Consider the following 18,255-nt stretch of genomic DNA (forward strand, 5'->3'; position numbering starts at 1 on the left):
AACAGGGGTATCACACCACTGTGACATAAGCCCCACCGTGATTATTAAAAAATGTATTAAACAAAAAACACTGAGTCATTACAATGCTTAGATCTCGGTGTTTGTAACGATATTTTGTCTGGAATCGGCATATATCCAGGGCACACCAGTAGTACAATCCCCAAATAAAGCACAGGTGTCCGAATAAATCGGATCTCCTAGTGCTGGGTGTAACACAATATGACTGTCCCCAATGCAAACATTCCATAAACAATAAACGACCCTACGCGTTTCAGATACTCATCCTCAGGGGTCCGTATCTTGGTAACTCTGGCCTCTTCACCAGCGATAGTGATATTCAACAGCAGATATTCTGCTGTGCGTCACGGCAAGATGCACGTATCGATGTCAACGGCCGTTGAATATCACTATCGCTGGTGAAGAGGCCAGAGTTACCAAGATACGGACCCCTGAGGATGAGTATCTGAAACGCGTAGGGTCGTTTATTGTTTATGGAATGTTTGCATTGGGGACAGTCATACTGTGTTACACCCAGCACTAGGAGATCCGATTTATTCGGACACCTGTGCTTTATTTGGGGATTGTACTACTGGTGTGCCCTGGATATATGCCGATTCCAGACAAAATATCGTTACAAACACCGAGATCTAAGCATTGTAATGACTCAGTGTTTTTTGTTTAATACATTTTTTAATAATCACGGTGGGGCTTATGTCACAGTGGTGTGATACCCCTGTTTTTAACAAGTTACTATTAAAAGGTATTTTTTACTCAATTGTTACTTCAGTGAACCTCATGTTCTACATCAGCTCTAGCTAAATGACTAGGAGTCAAATAAGCAAAGCGACAAATTAAATACAAAATTATTCCTTTAACCCCTTAATGACCGGGCCATTTTGCACGTTAATGACCAAGGATTATTTTTTGTTTTTTCACGGTCGCATTCCAAGAGTCGTAACTCTTTTTTTATTCCGTCTACATAGCCGTATAAGGGCTTGTTTTTTGCGGGACGAGTTGTATTTTGTAATTGTACCATTTTTGGATGCATATAATATATTGATTAACTTTTATTAACTTTATTTTAGGAGAGAATTGAAAATAAGCAGCTATTCCAGCATTAATTTTCACGTTATAAATTTACGCCGTTTACTATGCAGCGTAAATAACATGTTAACTTTATTCTATGGGTCGGCACGATTACGGGGATACCAAATATGTAAAGGTTTTATATGTTTTTTCTACGTTTGCACAATAAAAACCCTTTTAGAAAAAAATTACTTGTTTTTGCATCGCCGCATTCCAAGAGACGTAACTTTTTTATTTTTCCGTCGATGTGGCCGTATGGGGGCTTGATTTTTGCGGGACAATGTGTCGTTTTTATTAGTACTATTTTGGGGTACATAGGACTTATAGATGAACTTTTGTTTTATTTTTTATGGGGGGAATGGGAGAAAAGAGAGAATTTTGACGTTGTTTTTTGCGTTTTCTTTGGACGCCGTTCATCCGGCGGTTTAATTAATATGTTCATTTTATTGGTCAAGTTGTTACGATCGCTGGGATACCATATATGTGTATGTGTGATTTGTTTTGACCGTTTTACTAAATAAAACCACTTTTTGGGCCAAAAAAGGAGTTTTATTTGACTTTGACTGTCATTATTATTATTTTTTTTTCACAAACTTTATTTAACTGTTTTACATTTTTTTTTTTAGTCCCACCAGGGGACTTCACTATGCGATGTGCCGATCGCATATATAATGCTTTGGTATATTTAGTATACCAAAGCATTATTGCCTGTCAGTGTAAAACTGACAGGCAACCTGTTAGGTCATGCCTCCGGCATCGCCTAACAGGCAGATGCTGAAGGCAGACCTGGGGGTCTTTGTTAGACCCCCGGCTGTCATGGAAACCCGACGGCGGCCCGCGATTTGTTTGCGGGGGCGCCGATCGGGTGACAGAGGAAGCTCCCCCCTCTGTCAAACACATTAAATGCCGCTGTCACTATTGACAGCGGCATTTAATGGGTTAAACTGCCGGAATCGGCGCGCGCTTCGATTCCGGCAGTTGCAGCAGGAGCCAGGCTGTGTATAACAGCCGTGCTCCTGCCGCTGATCGCGTGGGTACAGTCTCAGTACCCGCGCCATCACAGGACGGATATATCCGTCCTCCTGCGCGAACTAGCAGCTGCAGAGGACGGATATATCCGTCCTTCGGCGTTAAGGAAAAGGAATAGACATCCCCATGTACACTTCAAAATAGCATCCAGAGAAGTAATCACCTTTCAGCCCCTGGGGACATTTGGGCCTGTTCACATCAACGTTGGTTTCCGTCAGAGCTTTCCGTCGGGGGAACCGCTCAACGGAAAAGCAAACGTTAACCGTAGCTCCTGCTTGAATCCCCATTGATCTCAATGGTGACGGATACTTTGCTAATGGTTTCCGTTTGTCACTGTTGTGTAAGGGTTCAGTCGTTTTGACGGAATGAATAGCGCAGTCGACTGTGCTATGGATTGCGTAAAAAAAAAAAACCTGAACCCTTTCACAACGGTAACAAACGGAAATTATTAGCAAAGTATCCGTCACCATTGAGATCAATGGGGATTCAAACAGGCGCTACGGTTTCCGTTTGCTTTTCCATTGAGGGGTTCCCCAAACGGAACCCCTGAACGGAAACCAACGCTGATGTGAACACAGCCTTACCTACACCTTGTGATTCTTATATTTATTTTTTGCACTTGTGGTGCATACAGTATTGTGTTAAATGCAATTAGAAATATTTTCAAAAATAGAAACTGCCAGAAGAAGAAGAAGAAAAAAAAAAAAAAAAAAGAGCTGCTCGTAAAACCACCAAAGATGCCAAGCGGATGAGGTTGTTTTTCCCTTTTCTTTACACCGCACAGCCTGCAAGTTGACACCTAAGGCCATTCATTTCTATTGGCCATGGACACCTTTCCGTATATTTGCGGATGTGTCTCCGGGCCCTAGAAATTATCTAAAAAAAAAGATAGAACATTTCCTATTCTTGCCTGCAACTACGGCACGGACTAACCAATAGAAGTCATGGGGCTCTACCACAATTGCGGACGGCTGTGGAAGTGCATCTGTATTTGTGGACATTAAAAACCTTTGTGGTCGTGACCATGAGTCCTGACAGATGTGGGATACAGGGGGGACTGCTTTTTCGGTCATTGGATTATCACGTGAGGTTAAGAATGGTTATATCTACAAATTTTCTACAGCCTTGTAGATGAAAAGGTGACATATGTTGTGCAATCAGCTGTTGTACTAAATTCAAGAGGATGGAAAAAAAAAAATATATATATATATATATAATAAAATCACATATAACAGAACATGAGCACACACGAATAGCACACTGCATTCATTGTACAGATAGATCAGTTCAAAACACAAAAGTAAAAAAAAAAAAAAAACCCCGACACATGAAGTACAATGGTTGACACCTCTGCTTGAAGTAATATGCTGGGGAATAGACCACCATATTAGTGTTCTGTGGTCTGACAAACGCTCTATCCCTAAACCACCGTGCATGGGGACATACTGTATAACGCTCCTGTGTTTAAGTGTGTATTCAGACGTTGCAGCCGAGGTGCAGTTGAAAAAAAACAGTATCAAGAAACTTCATCCCAAAATCATATGCCCTTTTACCTCGACTTGGTGCATTTTTCAATGCAATTGCGGTTAAAAAGGCAGCCGCATTAAATCGTGGTAAAATCGTATGCTATCCCATTTTTATTGCAGTTTTGTACCGATTTTCATGTGCTTTTTAATTGCTATGAAAAAGCGCATTGTAAAAACCGCATGCGTATTTCAGCGAATCACCGTGGTTTTTGGCCGTGCGGCTAGTACAGGTGAAGCACGTGGTTTCAATCAGGTACCAACAGAAGCTTTCACTGTCCATTTTCTAGTGTGGTTTTTGTTGCCTAGAATGATGAATCCCTAGCAACCAGACTGTCAGTAGTTCAAGCTGGATTGACACGTGATGACAACAAATAGAGAAAAGCAGCCTGGCTATGCCATTCCTCATCTCAGGCTATATTATTAATCAGACATTTCTATAAGGCCTGATTTACACGAGCGTGTGCGTTTTGCGCACGCAAAAAACGCGGCGTTTTGCATGCGCAAAAGGCACTTAACAGCTCCGTGTGTCATCAGCGTATGATGCGCGGCTGCGAGATTTTCTCGCAGCCGCCATCATTATGACACTCCGTTTGCATGTTTGTAAACAGAAAAGCACGTTGCGCGAATCACGCAGTTCGCACGGAAGTGCTGCCGTGCGGCATGCGTGGTTTTCACGCACCCATTGACTTCAATGGGTGCTTGAACAGCGCACAAAGATAGGACATGTCGTGAGTTTTTTTCAGCGGACTCACGCTGAGCAAAACTCACGGACTGTCTGCATGCCCCCATAGACTAATCTAGGTGCGTACGACACGCGTGAAAAGCACGCGCGTCGCACGCACGTATATCACGCTCGTGTAGACGAGGCCTAAAGGAGAGTTCACAAGTAGTTGTAATGCAAATCAGAGCTGGTTTCATGGATTGGTAATGGCCGCTGTTCATCTGCAAAACCACGCAACAATTATCAATTTTGGAAACTGCGCCAATTTGTGGTAAAACTGCATGCCGGCGCGGTTTTGGGTCACACTGTGGCCACTACACCTAAATTCACCCTAAATTAATCTAGGTGGAGAACTGCTTTAAGTCTGGTCCACACAGGTCAGGTTTTTTATGGTTTGTTTCTTGACCAAACCTGAAGTGGATCTTCGGGCCCGTGCAGATCACGTTTTGGCCCTATATTTAACGTGCGCGCTGGTTAAAACTCCCGACGTATAGGATTAACGTTGTGACGGACACCTTTTCAGTGGCATACAGCACCGTAGATTCTGATAGTCTATGTTCAACGTACACAACATGAAAAGCTATTGAAAAGGCCCAGGATGTATACATTAAATGTGACGAATGTCAAAGTGGCATACATCATCAATTGGCTCTCTAATGTACACCAGCCTGAAAGGCAAAAAGGATACACTTTTAGTCTCCGTCAAACGAATGGAGCCCCATGGACATGTTTAGTGTACACGTCGGGAGCTTTTTCGACGTACACGTTAAATGTAGGGCTTAAACGTGATGTGCATAGGCCCTTATACACATTGGATTAAAGTCCGCTGAACTTGTGTATAGGGGTCTCTCGAATCTCCCCAGATGGCAGATGTCACAGGGAAAAAATGATCAGGCATGTTGGATTTGAACATGGCCGATCCTTTGTGCCGGAGGGAGATAAACCACTGCGAGGGGGATCTGGCAGCAGCTTATGCGTCCCCATTGAAATAGCATGACGAGTTCAAGCGTGCACCGCAACAGGAGTGAGGAGGAATAGCGGTCAGCAGAATCTTTTGGAAAGTGTGTGAGCACCTTTAAAAAAAATATTAGAGAAAAGCTGGATACGTACACACTGTATTTTTTTGTCGAACACTAGGAGCATCTATGTCACCCAACTTTTGGGTTATCAGTTGAGATCTATGAAAGCTTTTATTCTTGTACCACTAAAGGCTATATTGGCTGTAGGAGTGGTTCACCTGGCTGCTACTTGCATTAAAGAGGCTCTGTCACCACATTATAAGTGGCCTATATTGTACATAATGTGATTGGCGCTGTAATGTAGATTACAGCAGTGTTATTTATTTAGAAAATCAATCATTTTTTTACAGAGTTCTGACTTATATTAGCTTTAGGGCAGATTTACACGAACGTGTAATACGTCCGTGCAACGCGCGTGTTTTTGACGCGCCTCGCACGGACCTATGTTAGTCTATGGGGCCGTGCACACAGTCCGTGATTTTCAAGCAGTATGTCCGCTGCGTGAAACGCACGACATGTCCTATATTTGTGCGTTGTTCGCGCATCACGCACCCATTGAAGTCAATGGGTGCGTCAAAATCACGCATGCCACACGGCGGTACCTCCGTGGGACGCGCGTTTTTCACACAACACCAGTCAAAACTATGATTGAAAACAGAAAAGCACCACGTGCTTTTCTGTTTACAAACATACAAACAGTGTCATAATGATGGCGGCTGTGCGAAAATCACGCAGCCGCGCATCATATGGTGATGATACACGGAGCTGTTAAGTGCCTTTTGCGTGCGCAAAAAGAACACGCTCGTGTAAATCCAGTCGTATGCCAATGAGTTTCTCAATGGACAACTGGGCGTGTTTTACTTTTTGGCCAAGTGGGCGGTGTGGAGAGAAGTGTATGACGCTGACCAATCAGTGACCAATCAGCGTCATACACTTCTCTCCATTCATTTGCACTGCAGATAGCGATGTAGCTATATCGCTATGTCCAGCCACATAAACACACTATAACATTACTGCAGTGTCCTGACAATGAATATACATTACCTCCAGCCAGGACGTGACGTGTATTCAGAATCCTGACCACTTTTCTGCACGTCTCTAGCACAGCACAGCGCAGCACAGCACAGCGAGATCTTGCTGTAAATGATAGTTTAGATCGTAATCTCGCAAGACTACGCCTGCTGTGCTGTAAATCACAGAGACGTGCAGAGAAGTGACAGAATTCTGAATGCACATCACGTCCTGGCTGGAGGTAATGTATATTCATTGTCATGACAGATGAGTAGCGTTATAGTGTGTTTATGTGGCTGCACATAGCGATATAGCTATAACGCTATCTGCAATGCAAATGAATGGAGAGAAGTGCATGACGCTGATTGGTCAGCGTCATACACTCGTCTGTACAACGCCCACTTGGCCAAAAAGTAAAACACGCCCAGTTGTCCATTGAGAAACTCATTAGCATAAAGCTAATATAGGTCATAACTCCGTCAAAAATGATCGTTTTCTAAATAAATAAAAAACACTGCTGTAATCTACATTACAGCGCCGATCACATCATGTACAATATAGGCCACTTATAATGTGCTGACAGAGACTCTTTATGGAAAGAAAAGGGAAGAATAAAAACGAATACAGGCCCTGTAAGGCCAGGATCACACACAGTTTAGATGCAGTTTTTGGCTGAGTTCTTTGACCCAAAGCCAGAAGTGGATCCAAAATGAAGAAAACGTATAAAAAGAAAAAAGACAGATCACCGCCTTTGTGTGTCCAGTTGTTTTTTTAGCCAAACAGAAATATAAACTGCGAGTGTGATCCTGACCCGAGGCGGATATTAGTGGCTGTCACCTTTGAATATCAGCATCTGTCAGACCCAGTTAACAGAGGTGAGAGAACCTCTAAGTCGATTCACACAAGAGGATTTCTCAAGGACATATTTCCAGCTTTTTTCTTCTTTGTTTTAGGGGGAAATGCTCTTTGAATAGAGCAGCTATTTTAGACAGGTTGTACAGAATAGGAAAGACAGTGCTTATGACAGATGAAATGTTCAACTCAGAATAGACCAATTTTAACTTGAGTATCTAACTAAGTGCCTCCCCCCACCCATCCCTGAACTTAAAGCAGTTGCCTCATCAAAAACCCTTGTCCATATAGGGCCAGAGCACCCATCGGCTTGTTTTCCGTAGGGCATCAGATGGTATTTATCCATGGTTACTTTCAAATTCCCTGTAAGAGAATCCTTTATTTTTCACAAAACAGACAGTTTCCACAGCCCAGTCCTTGTTATTATCATCTTAGACAAGATCAGATGACCCAAAATGTTTCTCTAACTGAAGTATGGTGGTCATTGCCCATTGGGCCGAAATACTTATCACACTTGCCAAGAAATAAATAAAAATATCTTTTGTTTTTTTGTGGTGACCCGCTGTATAGGAGAGAAAGCTGACACATACCACCTCAATGGTGGACAAAAGGACACAATTTTTGCCTCCGTCAGGTGACCAGGAGCCTAGAGCTACGTTGAGTGTATGCCCTGGGAGCTTTCCCGATGTGTTCAAAAAACGCAATGTCAACAAAGCCTAATATATATGGGTACCTGAACCACAGTATTCTCCCTATCTCCGTATGGGTGGCCCCATGTGAATGCTGTGCCACTTCATACTGAAAATGTGATCGGACTACTTTGGGGCGGGGGCACAGGAAAACCTTTTCCCAAGCGGTCCTTTAAGAAGAGTACCCCTGCTGTCATCTGTTCAGATTACATTTTTGCCATAAAATATATGGCAAATAACATGGCTTCATTCAGATGGATTTACTATATCAGTGTTTAACCCCTTAGTGACCACTAATACGCCTTTTTACGTCGGTCACTAATGGACTTTAGGCTAGGCTGACGCCTTTTCACGTCAGCCTAGTCTAAGTCCTGCACTGGTCTCCCGTGCAGGCAGGAGCCGGGGCTCTGCTGTCTGATGACAGCTGAGCTCCTGCTCCAACGCCCGCGATCGAAGTTTACTTCGATCGCGGCCGTTTAACCCGTTAAATGCCGCCGTCAATAGCGACCGCGGCATTTAACTTTGTTTACAGAGGGAGTGCGCTCCCTCTGTCACCCATCGGCGGCCCGCGAATGAAATCGCGGGTCTCCGATGGGGTGTCATGGCAGCCGGGGGCTTGATAAAAGCCCCCAGGTCTGCCCTGGACATATTCCTGTTCGGACGCGCCGGAGGCACGTCCTAACAGATTGCCTGTCAGATTTACACTGACAGGCAATAATGCTCTGGTATACAAAGTATACCAAAGCATTATAGCAGCGATCGGAAGATCGCACAGTAAAGTCCCCTAGTGGGACTAATAAAATCAGTCACCAAAGTGAAATAAAGATTATTAATAAAAAGTACAGTAAAAAAAAAAAAAAAAAATTTTTTCCCATAAAAAGTGGTTTTATTTAGTAAAAGTGTAAAAAAAAAAAAAAAAAGTACACATATGTGGTATCGCCGCGACCGTAATGACTCCATTAATAAAGTTAATATGTAATTTAAACCGCAAAGTGAACACCGTAAAAAAAAAATGCAAAAAACCATGGCGAAATTGCAATTTTTTTCCATTGCCCCCCAAAAAAGTCATAATAAAAATGAATCAATAAGTCTCATGCACCCCAAAACAGTACCATTCAAAACTATGTCTTGTCCCGCAGAAAACAAGCCCAAAAAATCACTACATTGATGGAAAAATAAAAAAATTACGGCTCTTGGAAAGCGACGAGGCAAAAACAAATAATTTTAGTTCAAAAGTGTTTTTATTGTGCAAAAGTCGTAAAACATAAAAAAAACCTCTACATATGTGGTATCGCCGTAATCGTACCGACCCATAGAATAAAGGTAACATGTTATTTACGTCGCATAGTGAACGGCGTCAATTTAAAAACGCATAGAACAATGGCGGAATTTCAGTTTTTTTTTTATAATCCCCCCCAAAAGGGTTAATAAAAGTTCATATAAAAATTATATGTACCCAAAAATGGTGCTATTAAAAAGCACAACTAATCCCGCAAAAAACAAGTCCCCATACAGCTATGTAGACGAAAAAATAAAAACGTTATAGCTCTTTGAATGCGACTATAGAAAAACGAATAAAATAGCTTGGTCATTAGGGCCTAAAATGGGCTGGTCACTAAGGGGTTAAAGAGGACCTGTCAGCACCCCTGACATGTTCGTTTTAGTAAATATTTGTTTTCAACATGAACTAATTATGTAGCACCTTTTATTAAAACACGGTGTTCTGTTCCTCTGTTATTCCTCCTGGAAATATGTGACTTGGCAACTGGGCGTTACCGTCGTCAATGGGCTGTGTTGCTACACACTATCCAATCAGTGCTAACAAGGTCAACGCCAGAGTGTGTCCTTTGTCAATAGGGTACAGTAACACCTAGTTTTTTTTATGCATTTTTAGGAGGAATATACAGGAACATAACAGAGTTCGGGCTCGTCCACACGCTGCTGAATTGCTGCGTTTTTACCATCTGGAATTTTGGACGAAAAAAAACGCAGCAGAATACAGTAGCAGCATAGTGGGTGAGATTTAACAAATCTCATCCAGACGCTGCGTAAAAATCCAGAGCAGAAATTGACCGGCGGTGCGTATTTTTCAGACCGCAGCACGTCAATTGCTGCTGCGGAAAGTGGACTGAATTGCTGCGTTTTTCAGGAGATGTCACCATCTCCCAACATTGCAAAAAACGCATCAATTTACCCACCATTTTCTGCCGTAAAAACCGCAGGAAATTGTGCGTTTTTGCCGCAGTGGAATGTCTGCGTTTTTCAACGGAATTGCTGCAGACATTTTCTGCAGCAATTCCATTGTGTGTGGACAAGCCCTTGAATGAAAACATGTCTGTTTAAGTAAATATTTGTATTTCCGATGACATAATTCCGGAGCACGTCAGGAGAGCTCACAGGTCCTCTTTAGCAGTCCATATTCCAGCTGTAATACCCATACCTCTCATGGTTCTACTGAGCAGAACATACAGCACCATAAACCCCTATTAGAAAAGAGAGGAGAGAGAAGACGGTATCAATTTGTCATTAAAGTTTTGTATACACATGAAGTGATGCCAGATACGGAGAAAGGTTCAGGCTGGTTAATGTTTTTAGAAGTAAGGTCCTCCATGCGGAAACCGCGTCAGAATAAAAAAAACTGCAAAATAGTCCCCCATTGATAGGCAGAGGCGTTTTTTTTTTTCCCCCTCTGGCGGCTTTTAGCTGCTCGCGGGAATAAAAACCAAAACACAGCATGTCCTTTCTTGCTGCGGTTTCCACCTCTGACCTCCCAACGAAATCAATGGAAAGCAGTAAAAACCCGCTAGGCTCATATAGGGGCAGTTTTTTCCCCAAGGGCCTTGCTTTATCCCCAATGGCTGCAAGCGAAAAGCGCCACGAAAGCCGAGGCAAAAAAAGCGTGGACGGGTCAAGATCTGCCTTAAAATTCCTGATAAAGAATTCTGAGGCCGATTTTTTTCTGCCTGCAAAAAAAAACAAAAAACTCAAGAGTGAACAGGGTCTATAAGAAAAGAGGGCTCCTAACGTTTCCACAGAGCTGGGATGCAAGCCCGGCAGCAATGACAAGAGGTCTTTAGATAGAAATCTTGTATTCTTGGTTTTCATGGGAATGTCGCCATGATGAAGACCGAAAAAGTAATGGAGTAATCTGAGAAAGTGGAGGTGAAAGTATGGAGTATGGTATCCACGGCATGTTGGCAATGCAAACAACGTGGCGGGAGGACGGCATCAAGGTATGTATTTTGGCAAGTATACGATACCATCTAGAGAGGGTTTCATAACCTGTCTTCTGGATACAACTGGAGATAAGAGGAACTACGGGCTAGGCAATACAGTCGTTCAATTTAAAGGTTATGTAAACCTTTGAGGGGCATTTTATTTTTTAATAAACAGGTCAGTGTGTTTAGTGTAACTTTATAAATAAAAACTATTTTACTTTATGAGATACAGCTTCTCTGTATTTTCTATACAGAGCAGATATCTTTTGCGACAACCTGAATCCATCAGCCCCGCGGACCGGACGGGTCTCTCTGAAGTGCAGGACTCACCTGTAATCTGTCACATCTAAGCAATGATCTCAGATGTGATAGAGAACATGTGGATTTTGTGTGTCAGACACGCAGGACCGGCTCTCACTTGCTTTCCCGTGGACCTGACTGGAACAGGATTTAGCGCTACATAAAGCTGCTCTGTATAGGGAACACAGAGCCGCTGTATCAAGAAGTAAATCCACATTTTTTATAAAAAACTAATTAAAGGCCCTGTTCACACTAAGTATTTTGCCACGGTTTTCACCGTTTTTCGACCACAGGCATTGAGCGCAGCGGGCGAAAAACGCAGCGAATAATGCTTTCTCTGCCTCCAATTAATTTCAATAGGAAGTCAGAGACGGAGCCGCGAGAAGAAAGAGAATGTCACTTTATTTTCCTGCGAGCCGCTAAAACCTTGAGCAGGAAAAAAAAAACGCCTCCCATTGAAGTTAATGGGAGACCGTTTTGGGCGTTTTTTTTTTTCGCAAATTCAAACGCAGTGTCCGAGCAAAAAAGACTGAGTGAATAGGGCCATAAAGATACACGAATCACATGGACTGACTGGTTTATTAATTTAAAAAAAATAAAAAAAAACATCAAAGATTTACATAGCCTTTAAATCTCTGAGGAGGACAGATTGAGGTCCTCCCATATACTCAGTAGTGAAGGCGCAGGCTGGGACAGAGGGGAGTAAACCGTAAATTTTTTATGCACTCCCCATCTTCCAAGCCAACCAGCCCCGTGCTGGCGCAGAAGGGGTCCTATACTTCCATTTACAAGTAGTCAAGAGCTCAACAGTTGCCCGTGCAGGGTCAATACTCACCATTGTGAACATTTAGTTCAAGAAATCTGTCTGCTGGAGTATAGGCTCCACAGAAATCTCTCTCATCATCTGTAGATGGTCATTTTTACCAAGTGACAAATCATTAACCATGTTAATTCTGGATGAGACAGGCTGAAATCTCTTATTGGAATATGTCCAGATTAACTAATTGGAGAATTTCATGAATTACAGTTCTCTGCCAAAGAAAACCCCAAACTTCCACACAACCGACCGATGTGGACAGAAAAGGTGGCCAAATGATTGACATTTCAGCCTGATGGGAAAGAATTGTACCAAGTATGAAGACATATCGCGGACTTATAACTTTGGAGAACTATACATTTAATTTTTGCTACGAGGTTTGCCATCAGGAATAGAACATATTAGACAGGATTAACTAGTCGTATGGTTTCCCTGGCGGTAAGTTGTACCATAGCGGTCTGGCAGCTGCTCACCTCCAGGCTCCATTAAAATAACACGCTTGCTCAGCCAGGGCGACATTTACATGTCATTGGCGGCATTGGGGCTAATAGCGGTCAACCAACCATTGACTCGCCCAACAGCTATTGCACTTCATTATAGGGGTCCGTCACTTTGTAGTAAGAGGTGCTAAAAGTGCATATACAGGAGCTTGTAAACCAATCACATGGGGGTGGATGACAACGCAGGTCTACCTAAAATACGGAGTGGCACTTTCTGTTCTGCATAAACAGCGACAGACGTATGATGAAGATTTTTCTTCACTTTTACCATATATATTTTACTAAAAAGTGGCCAACCCATAAAGCTGCATGGGACTTTACTATGAAATGTGGTATGTGGTATTCTCTCCACGATAATGGCACAAGTCGCATTGTATGGCGGCATGTGGTCCAAGGTATAGCCTCTAGGTGTGGCATTTTGTGGGAAGTTTTCCCCATAGATTGGTCACGGGGAGGGGACAACATGTGCCACAGAAGCAGTTTTAGGAGTCAGTTTAAGTAATGCATCTAGACACAAAAGGGCCAGTGATGCTAGGAAAGAGCTGTGGAATTCCCTTTGCTTTTTCCACGTGGACATTTGGTCAGTCATGTGCTCACCCGTAAGAAGCCACGGCGTTTTAGCGATCAGCAACGATTGCACGTCTCCCAATTAGACATTGGTTGATAAAGTAGCGATATGCCACAAATGTCTGATCAGACAACACAAACGTTAATAAAATAGGAACGTTACAAATAGAATGGAAGATACATCAGATACAATAAAATACCACGGCCATGTATACAAAGTAAGAAATTACCACGCAAATACTAAGGAAATCATAAAACACATCCACAACAAACAAGAAGTGCCGTAGACAAAGAATGAACAAAATAATGTAAATATCCAAAAATAAACAAACAAAAAAAAAGTTAGTTACAAGTCTACACTGCATTTTTCTCAGGCTTTTACCATAAGTAAGATGATATTACAGTCATCACATCTGCCAGACAAACGTACAATCTTCATCTATAGCACCAATATAGAGAGATACATAACTTATAATTTGGGTGGAAATCATCCTTAATAAAAAAAGAGAGAAAAAAACGTGTTATATACAAAAAAACAAATCATCTGCACTTGACAACAATTAGGAGAGAAAAAGACCCCTGAAACTTCCATTTACACTAGCCAATCATCGATATAATTTGCTTGCTTACAAGGGCTGGTAATGATCATTGGTATAATCATTACCCCTGATCACGATCGAACATGCCGCCAAAAAAGCCATCATTATTAGCGGCATGGTCAGTAAACGTCGCTCGCAGATGATACATTTACAACAAGTATTGCTGCCTGGTTCAGGACGGTCGCCAGAGCTATCGCTAGGCGACAATGACGCACCTTACCAGCAGCGAGGATGACCCTGATGGAAATAACAATATGGAACTATGTAATAGAGAACATTCACAGCTGAACCGCAACAGAAAAATGGACGTAATGTCTGGACAATTTAAAAAAAAATTGCAACAGGTGTGAACAAGGCTGGTCATTCACATTAGATAAAATGTGGCTAAACCCGCCAATGCCCTAATGTGTATAGGGGTCTTGGCCCTGTCCCACAAAAGCAAATAACCCTTTGTTCCTGCAGGAGATAAGCAGATTCGAGTGCTGTATAGCAGCTGCTTATTCCCCTCTACCCATTGAAATAGGCCGGAGGGACTAACGCCGGAGAGGTAGCTGTCAATGGCTCGCTCGTTCATCTTACAGCTATCTCTATAGGATGCCCAGCTTTAGGAGGGCCAAATGCTACTAATTATCCTGTTACACCAGTCTAGAGCAGAGATCTACAACCGGTCAAACTACAACTCACAACATGCCATGGGCTGCAGACTATTGCTCTAGAGAAATTCTGCACCAAAAGATGAACACCAGTGATGGTCTCTCTGAACAGAATTTCCAGAAAGGTCTTAATTTCAGGTTTACAAGGGAAAATAAAAGGATTTAGGGTATGTTCACACGCACTAATTACGGACGTAATTCGTGCGTTTTTGCTCCGAATTACGTCCGAAAATAGCACCTCAATAGCGTTGACAAACATCTGCCCATTGAAAGCAATGGGCAGACATTTGTCTGTTCACACGAGGCGTGTATTTACGCGCCGCTGTCAAATGACGGCGCGTAAATAGACGCCCGCGTCAAAGAAGTGACCCGTTACTTCTTTGGCCGTAATTGGAGCCGTTATTCATTGACTCCAATGAATAGCAGCGCCAATTACGTCCGTAATGGACGCGGCGTTCAAGCGCCTGCACATGCCGTTACGGCCGCTGTCGTGTGAACATACCCTTATATGTTCAGAACCATCTCAGTTAGGCAACCGTGTAGGTTAAATATAAAATCAAAGCTATAGGGGGATATAGGCATTACATTATAGACCCAAACAACACAGTACTCAGGAAGTGTACTGTGTGAATAGAATATGAAATGTAAATAGATTTCCCCATGTATAATTGTATACCTAGAAGTAATTACGTAAGATGGTTTGTCCTTTATAAAATATAAGTTGCCATGTAGCTCAACTGGCTTTACTCTCATCCTTTAATTGAATTTGGTCCGGCGATTGGCTTCCTTTTCAGAGCAGATTATCATTTTCCAAAAGCGAGAGTCACACAAAGAAATACCTACAAAGCGGTGAGGGCAGGGGGCCGACATACGGGAAGAAAGTCGCAAAGAAAAACCTGTGCAAGAAGCAGTCCAGCCACCTAGAAACTTACACCTCAACTATGAGGTCTATGGACAAGGTTACCAGGAACACTGAGCAAAACAAGAGATGATCAACTTGACATCTCCCAAGTAAAAAGACAAAAAAACACCTGCTTAAATCACATTTATAGTCTGAATCCTTGAAGAACAAGGAAGTAAAAACTTCTGTGCACCTTTAAAACAAGAACGAATCACATGTTTAGTAGAGAACATTATAGGAGCAAATATATAAGGGGTCAGCCACCGTAAACAGAGCAACACTGCACAACCAAACTAATAAAAAGGGTTAATAAAATGACAAACATTGTAACATGTAGCTAAAGCTCTGGGGACTAAGACGCCAATATATATATATATATATATATATATATTTATTTTTTTATTTATTAACATCTACACTCAATATCTAATGCAACGCACACAATGTTTTGCATGACTTGTTAGAGTTCCAACAAAAAGGTAAAAATGTGATGATTAAATCAAAACATTCAATAAATTGCTCCTAATGATAAATAATGTATAGAATTAAAAGCGATTGCAGCCAACTATACTGGCATTAGAGAAGCAAAGACTATCACGATCAGGACTCCGTTTTTACTATATATATATATATATAATTTTTTTTATTTCCAGTTTAACCATCACAGCTCTATAATGTGCACAGGACTATAATGCCGGCTTCAAGCAGCTTTTATGCAGCAGCATTTTAGGGTACAAACTATGGCTGCTAAACCCCGAGCCCCAACCCACTCACAGTTGAACTGAACATAGATCACCTTAGACCCCCATAGAGATGCAAGTTCAGTTCATTAGAAACGTAGTACGGTGTTTGTCTCTTGGCCATAAAAGAACTGTAATCTAGGGTACACATCCCCACCGGTTCTAAACCCTTCACTATTCAAGCCAACCGGATTTGGTGATCTAAGTTCAGTTGAACCACGGGAGACCCGAGTCTTGTGGGTGTAATCTTGACCCTAAAATGCAGCAGCGGGTAGGTCCGCCGCAGATTGGACATTGCTGGACTTTGAATGAAAATTTGCATCTATGGTCTTGAATGACCAGAATGGATCCGATGCAAAGCCACAAACGTAATAATAAAAGAAGCGAATGATCGACTTGATCTTATGATTGGTTCTGACTAATGGAAATCTGAGATGTGATTGTATTGTGATCACATAATTGGGACAGGTATTTGTAGACGTGATGAGCGGTGACAGGGGAGGCGGATTGATCACACAGCAGATTATTTGAATGGTTATGATTGATCCTTTTGTTTTTGCTGTCAAAGCAAAACTTTTGGGCACTGATGAAATATAGATAAAAAGTACAGGACTGGTAGTGATAAAGCACCATGGGCAGAGTGTGCGGGACTAAGGGCCTGTGCCTGTCATTCATTGATAGCAGCCCGATGTCTGGCAGGACATACACTGAGCTCTAACTTCACAACTTCATCACAACTCGCTGGCTGCTTAGAAAGAAACTTTTCTCCTGCTGCCCCGAGACACTGAGGACTGGACAGCGTCTAACAGTCCCTCCGGGAGGCTCAGCACCGTCCACAACAGGTCCCTGTCCGGATACCGCCCCAGCCCCGGGCCCCCTCACCTGGTAGTCGGTCAGGATGATCTCCCTGTCCGTGTTGGACGCCATTGCGGTTCCGGCTGCTCTTGTCCGAGCACCTGGGGGAATGGAGGGAGGCTCCGCGCAAACAGGGGGAGGGAAATAAGTCGCCCTTTCCCCCCCTCCTCACATGAAGAGAGCGCTGGGAAACCGAGAGGAAGCGGGGATACAGGAAACCAGCAGGGAATGGCAGCACCGCCTCCTCCGCCCTCACCCTGCCCCAGCCCGCAGCCCTCTCAGACCCCCTCTCACTATCGCCGCCCGTACACCGCGCCTGTCGCACCGTTTGCGTGTCACGCTGTCGCACTGGCCGACGTTTTGCGGCCGTCACGTGATCTTCGGACAGGGTAGTACACAACGACCCGAGGAGGGTATGCCAAGTGCCGCCTTCACTGCAGCTCCCCCTACCGGCGGCCCCTGGAACCTCGTCTGGCAGAGGGAATCGTGCTGATCGCATATTCGTGTCCTGTCTAAAGAACGTGAAGTGCAGTTCTTCTGCTTCATGTCAGAGAATTCCCATGGTCCAGCCAGGATTCAGCTGTGGGTGTGATTGTCTTTACATTCCCACCAACATTTGAGACTAGAAAATGGGACATAGAGAAGTCATGTGGCTCATAAACCTACCGTAGGGTTCCCACTTAGTCCACACAGAGTTTTTTGACAAGTTTTTTTTACGCGGAAACCGCGCCGCAAAACTCGCCAAAAACCGGCCGAAAATGCCTGCCATTGATTTCAATGGGAGGCGGAGGCGGTTTTCTCCCGCAAGCTGTAAGGCTATGTTCACACGGGGTATTTTGCCGAGTTTTTTGACGCGGAAACCGCGTCGCAAAACTCGGCAGAAACGGCCCGAGAACGCCTCCCATTGATTTCAATGGGAGGCGTCGGCGTCTTTTTCCCGCGAGCAGTAAAACTGACTTCAATGGGAGGCAGGAGAAAGCGTATATCTCGCTGTTTTATGCCCGCGGCGCTCAATGGCCGCGGGCGAAAAACGGCGCGATAATTGCTGTTCACACGGAGTATTTTGGGGGAGGAATATCTGCCTCAAAATTCCGTTTGGAACTTTGAGGCAGATATTCCTCCCCCAAAATACTCCGTGTGAACATAGCCTTAAACCGGCTCGCGGGAGAAAA

The 18,255-nt window shown here is 43.3% G+C and overlaps 1 protein-coding gene across 2 annotated transcripts in view; it reads right to left on the reverse strand.

Moving 5' to 3' along the window:
- The window catches only part of PKN2 (protein kinase N2), a 107,707-nt gene extending 90,247 nt beyond the window's left edge, over positions 1–17,460 (reverse strand). For both annotated transcript variants that reach the window (XM_075833260.1, XM_075833259.1), the window contains exon 1: positions 17,111–17,460. In XM_075833260.1, coding sequence (XP_075689375.1) covers positions 17,111–17,155 — 45 coding nt within the window. In that variant the 5' untranslated portion in view covers positions 17,156–17,460. The remainder of the gene's footprint in view (positions 1–17,110) is intronic.
- Between the last annotated feature and the right edge of the window lie 795 nt (positions 17,461–18,255).

This window comes from Rhinoderma darwinii, chromosome 7 (assembly GCF_050947455.1).
Source record: "Rhinoderma darwinii isolate aRhiDar2 chromosome 7, aRhiDar2.hap1, whole genome shotgun sequence".
Lineage (NCBI taxonomy): Eukaryota > Metazoa > Chordata > Amphibia > Anura > Rhinodermatidae > Rhinoderma > Rhinoderma darwinii.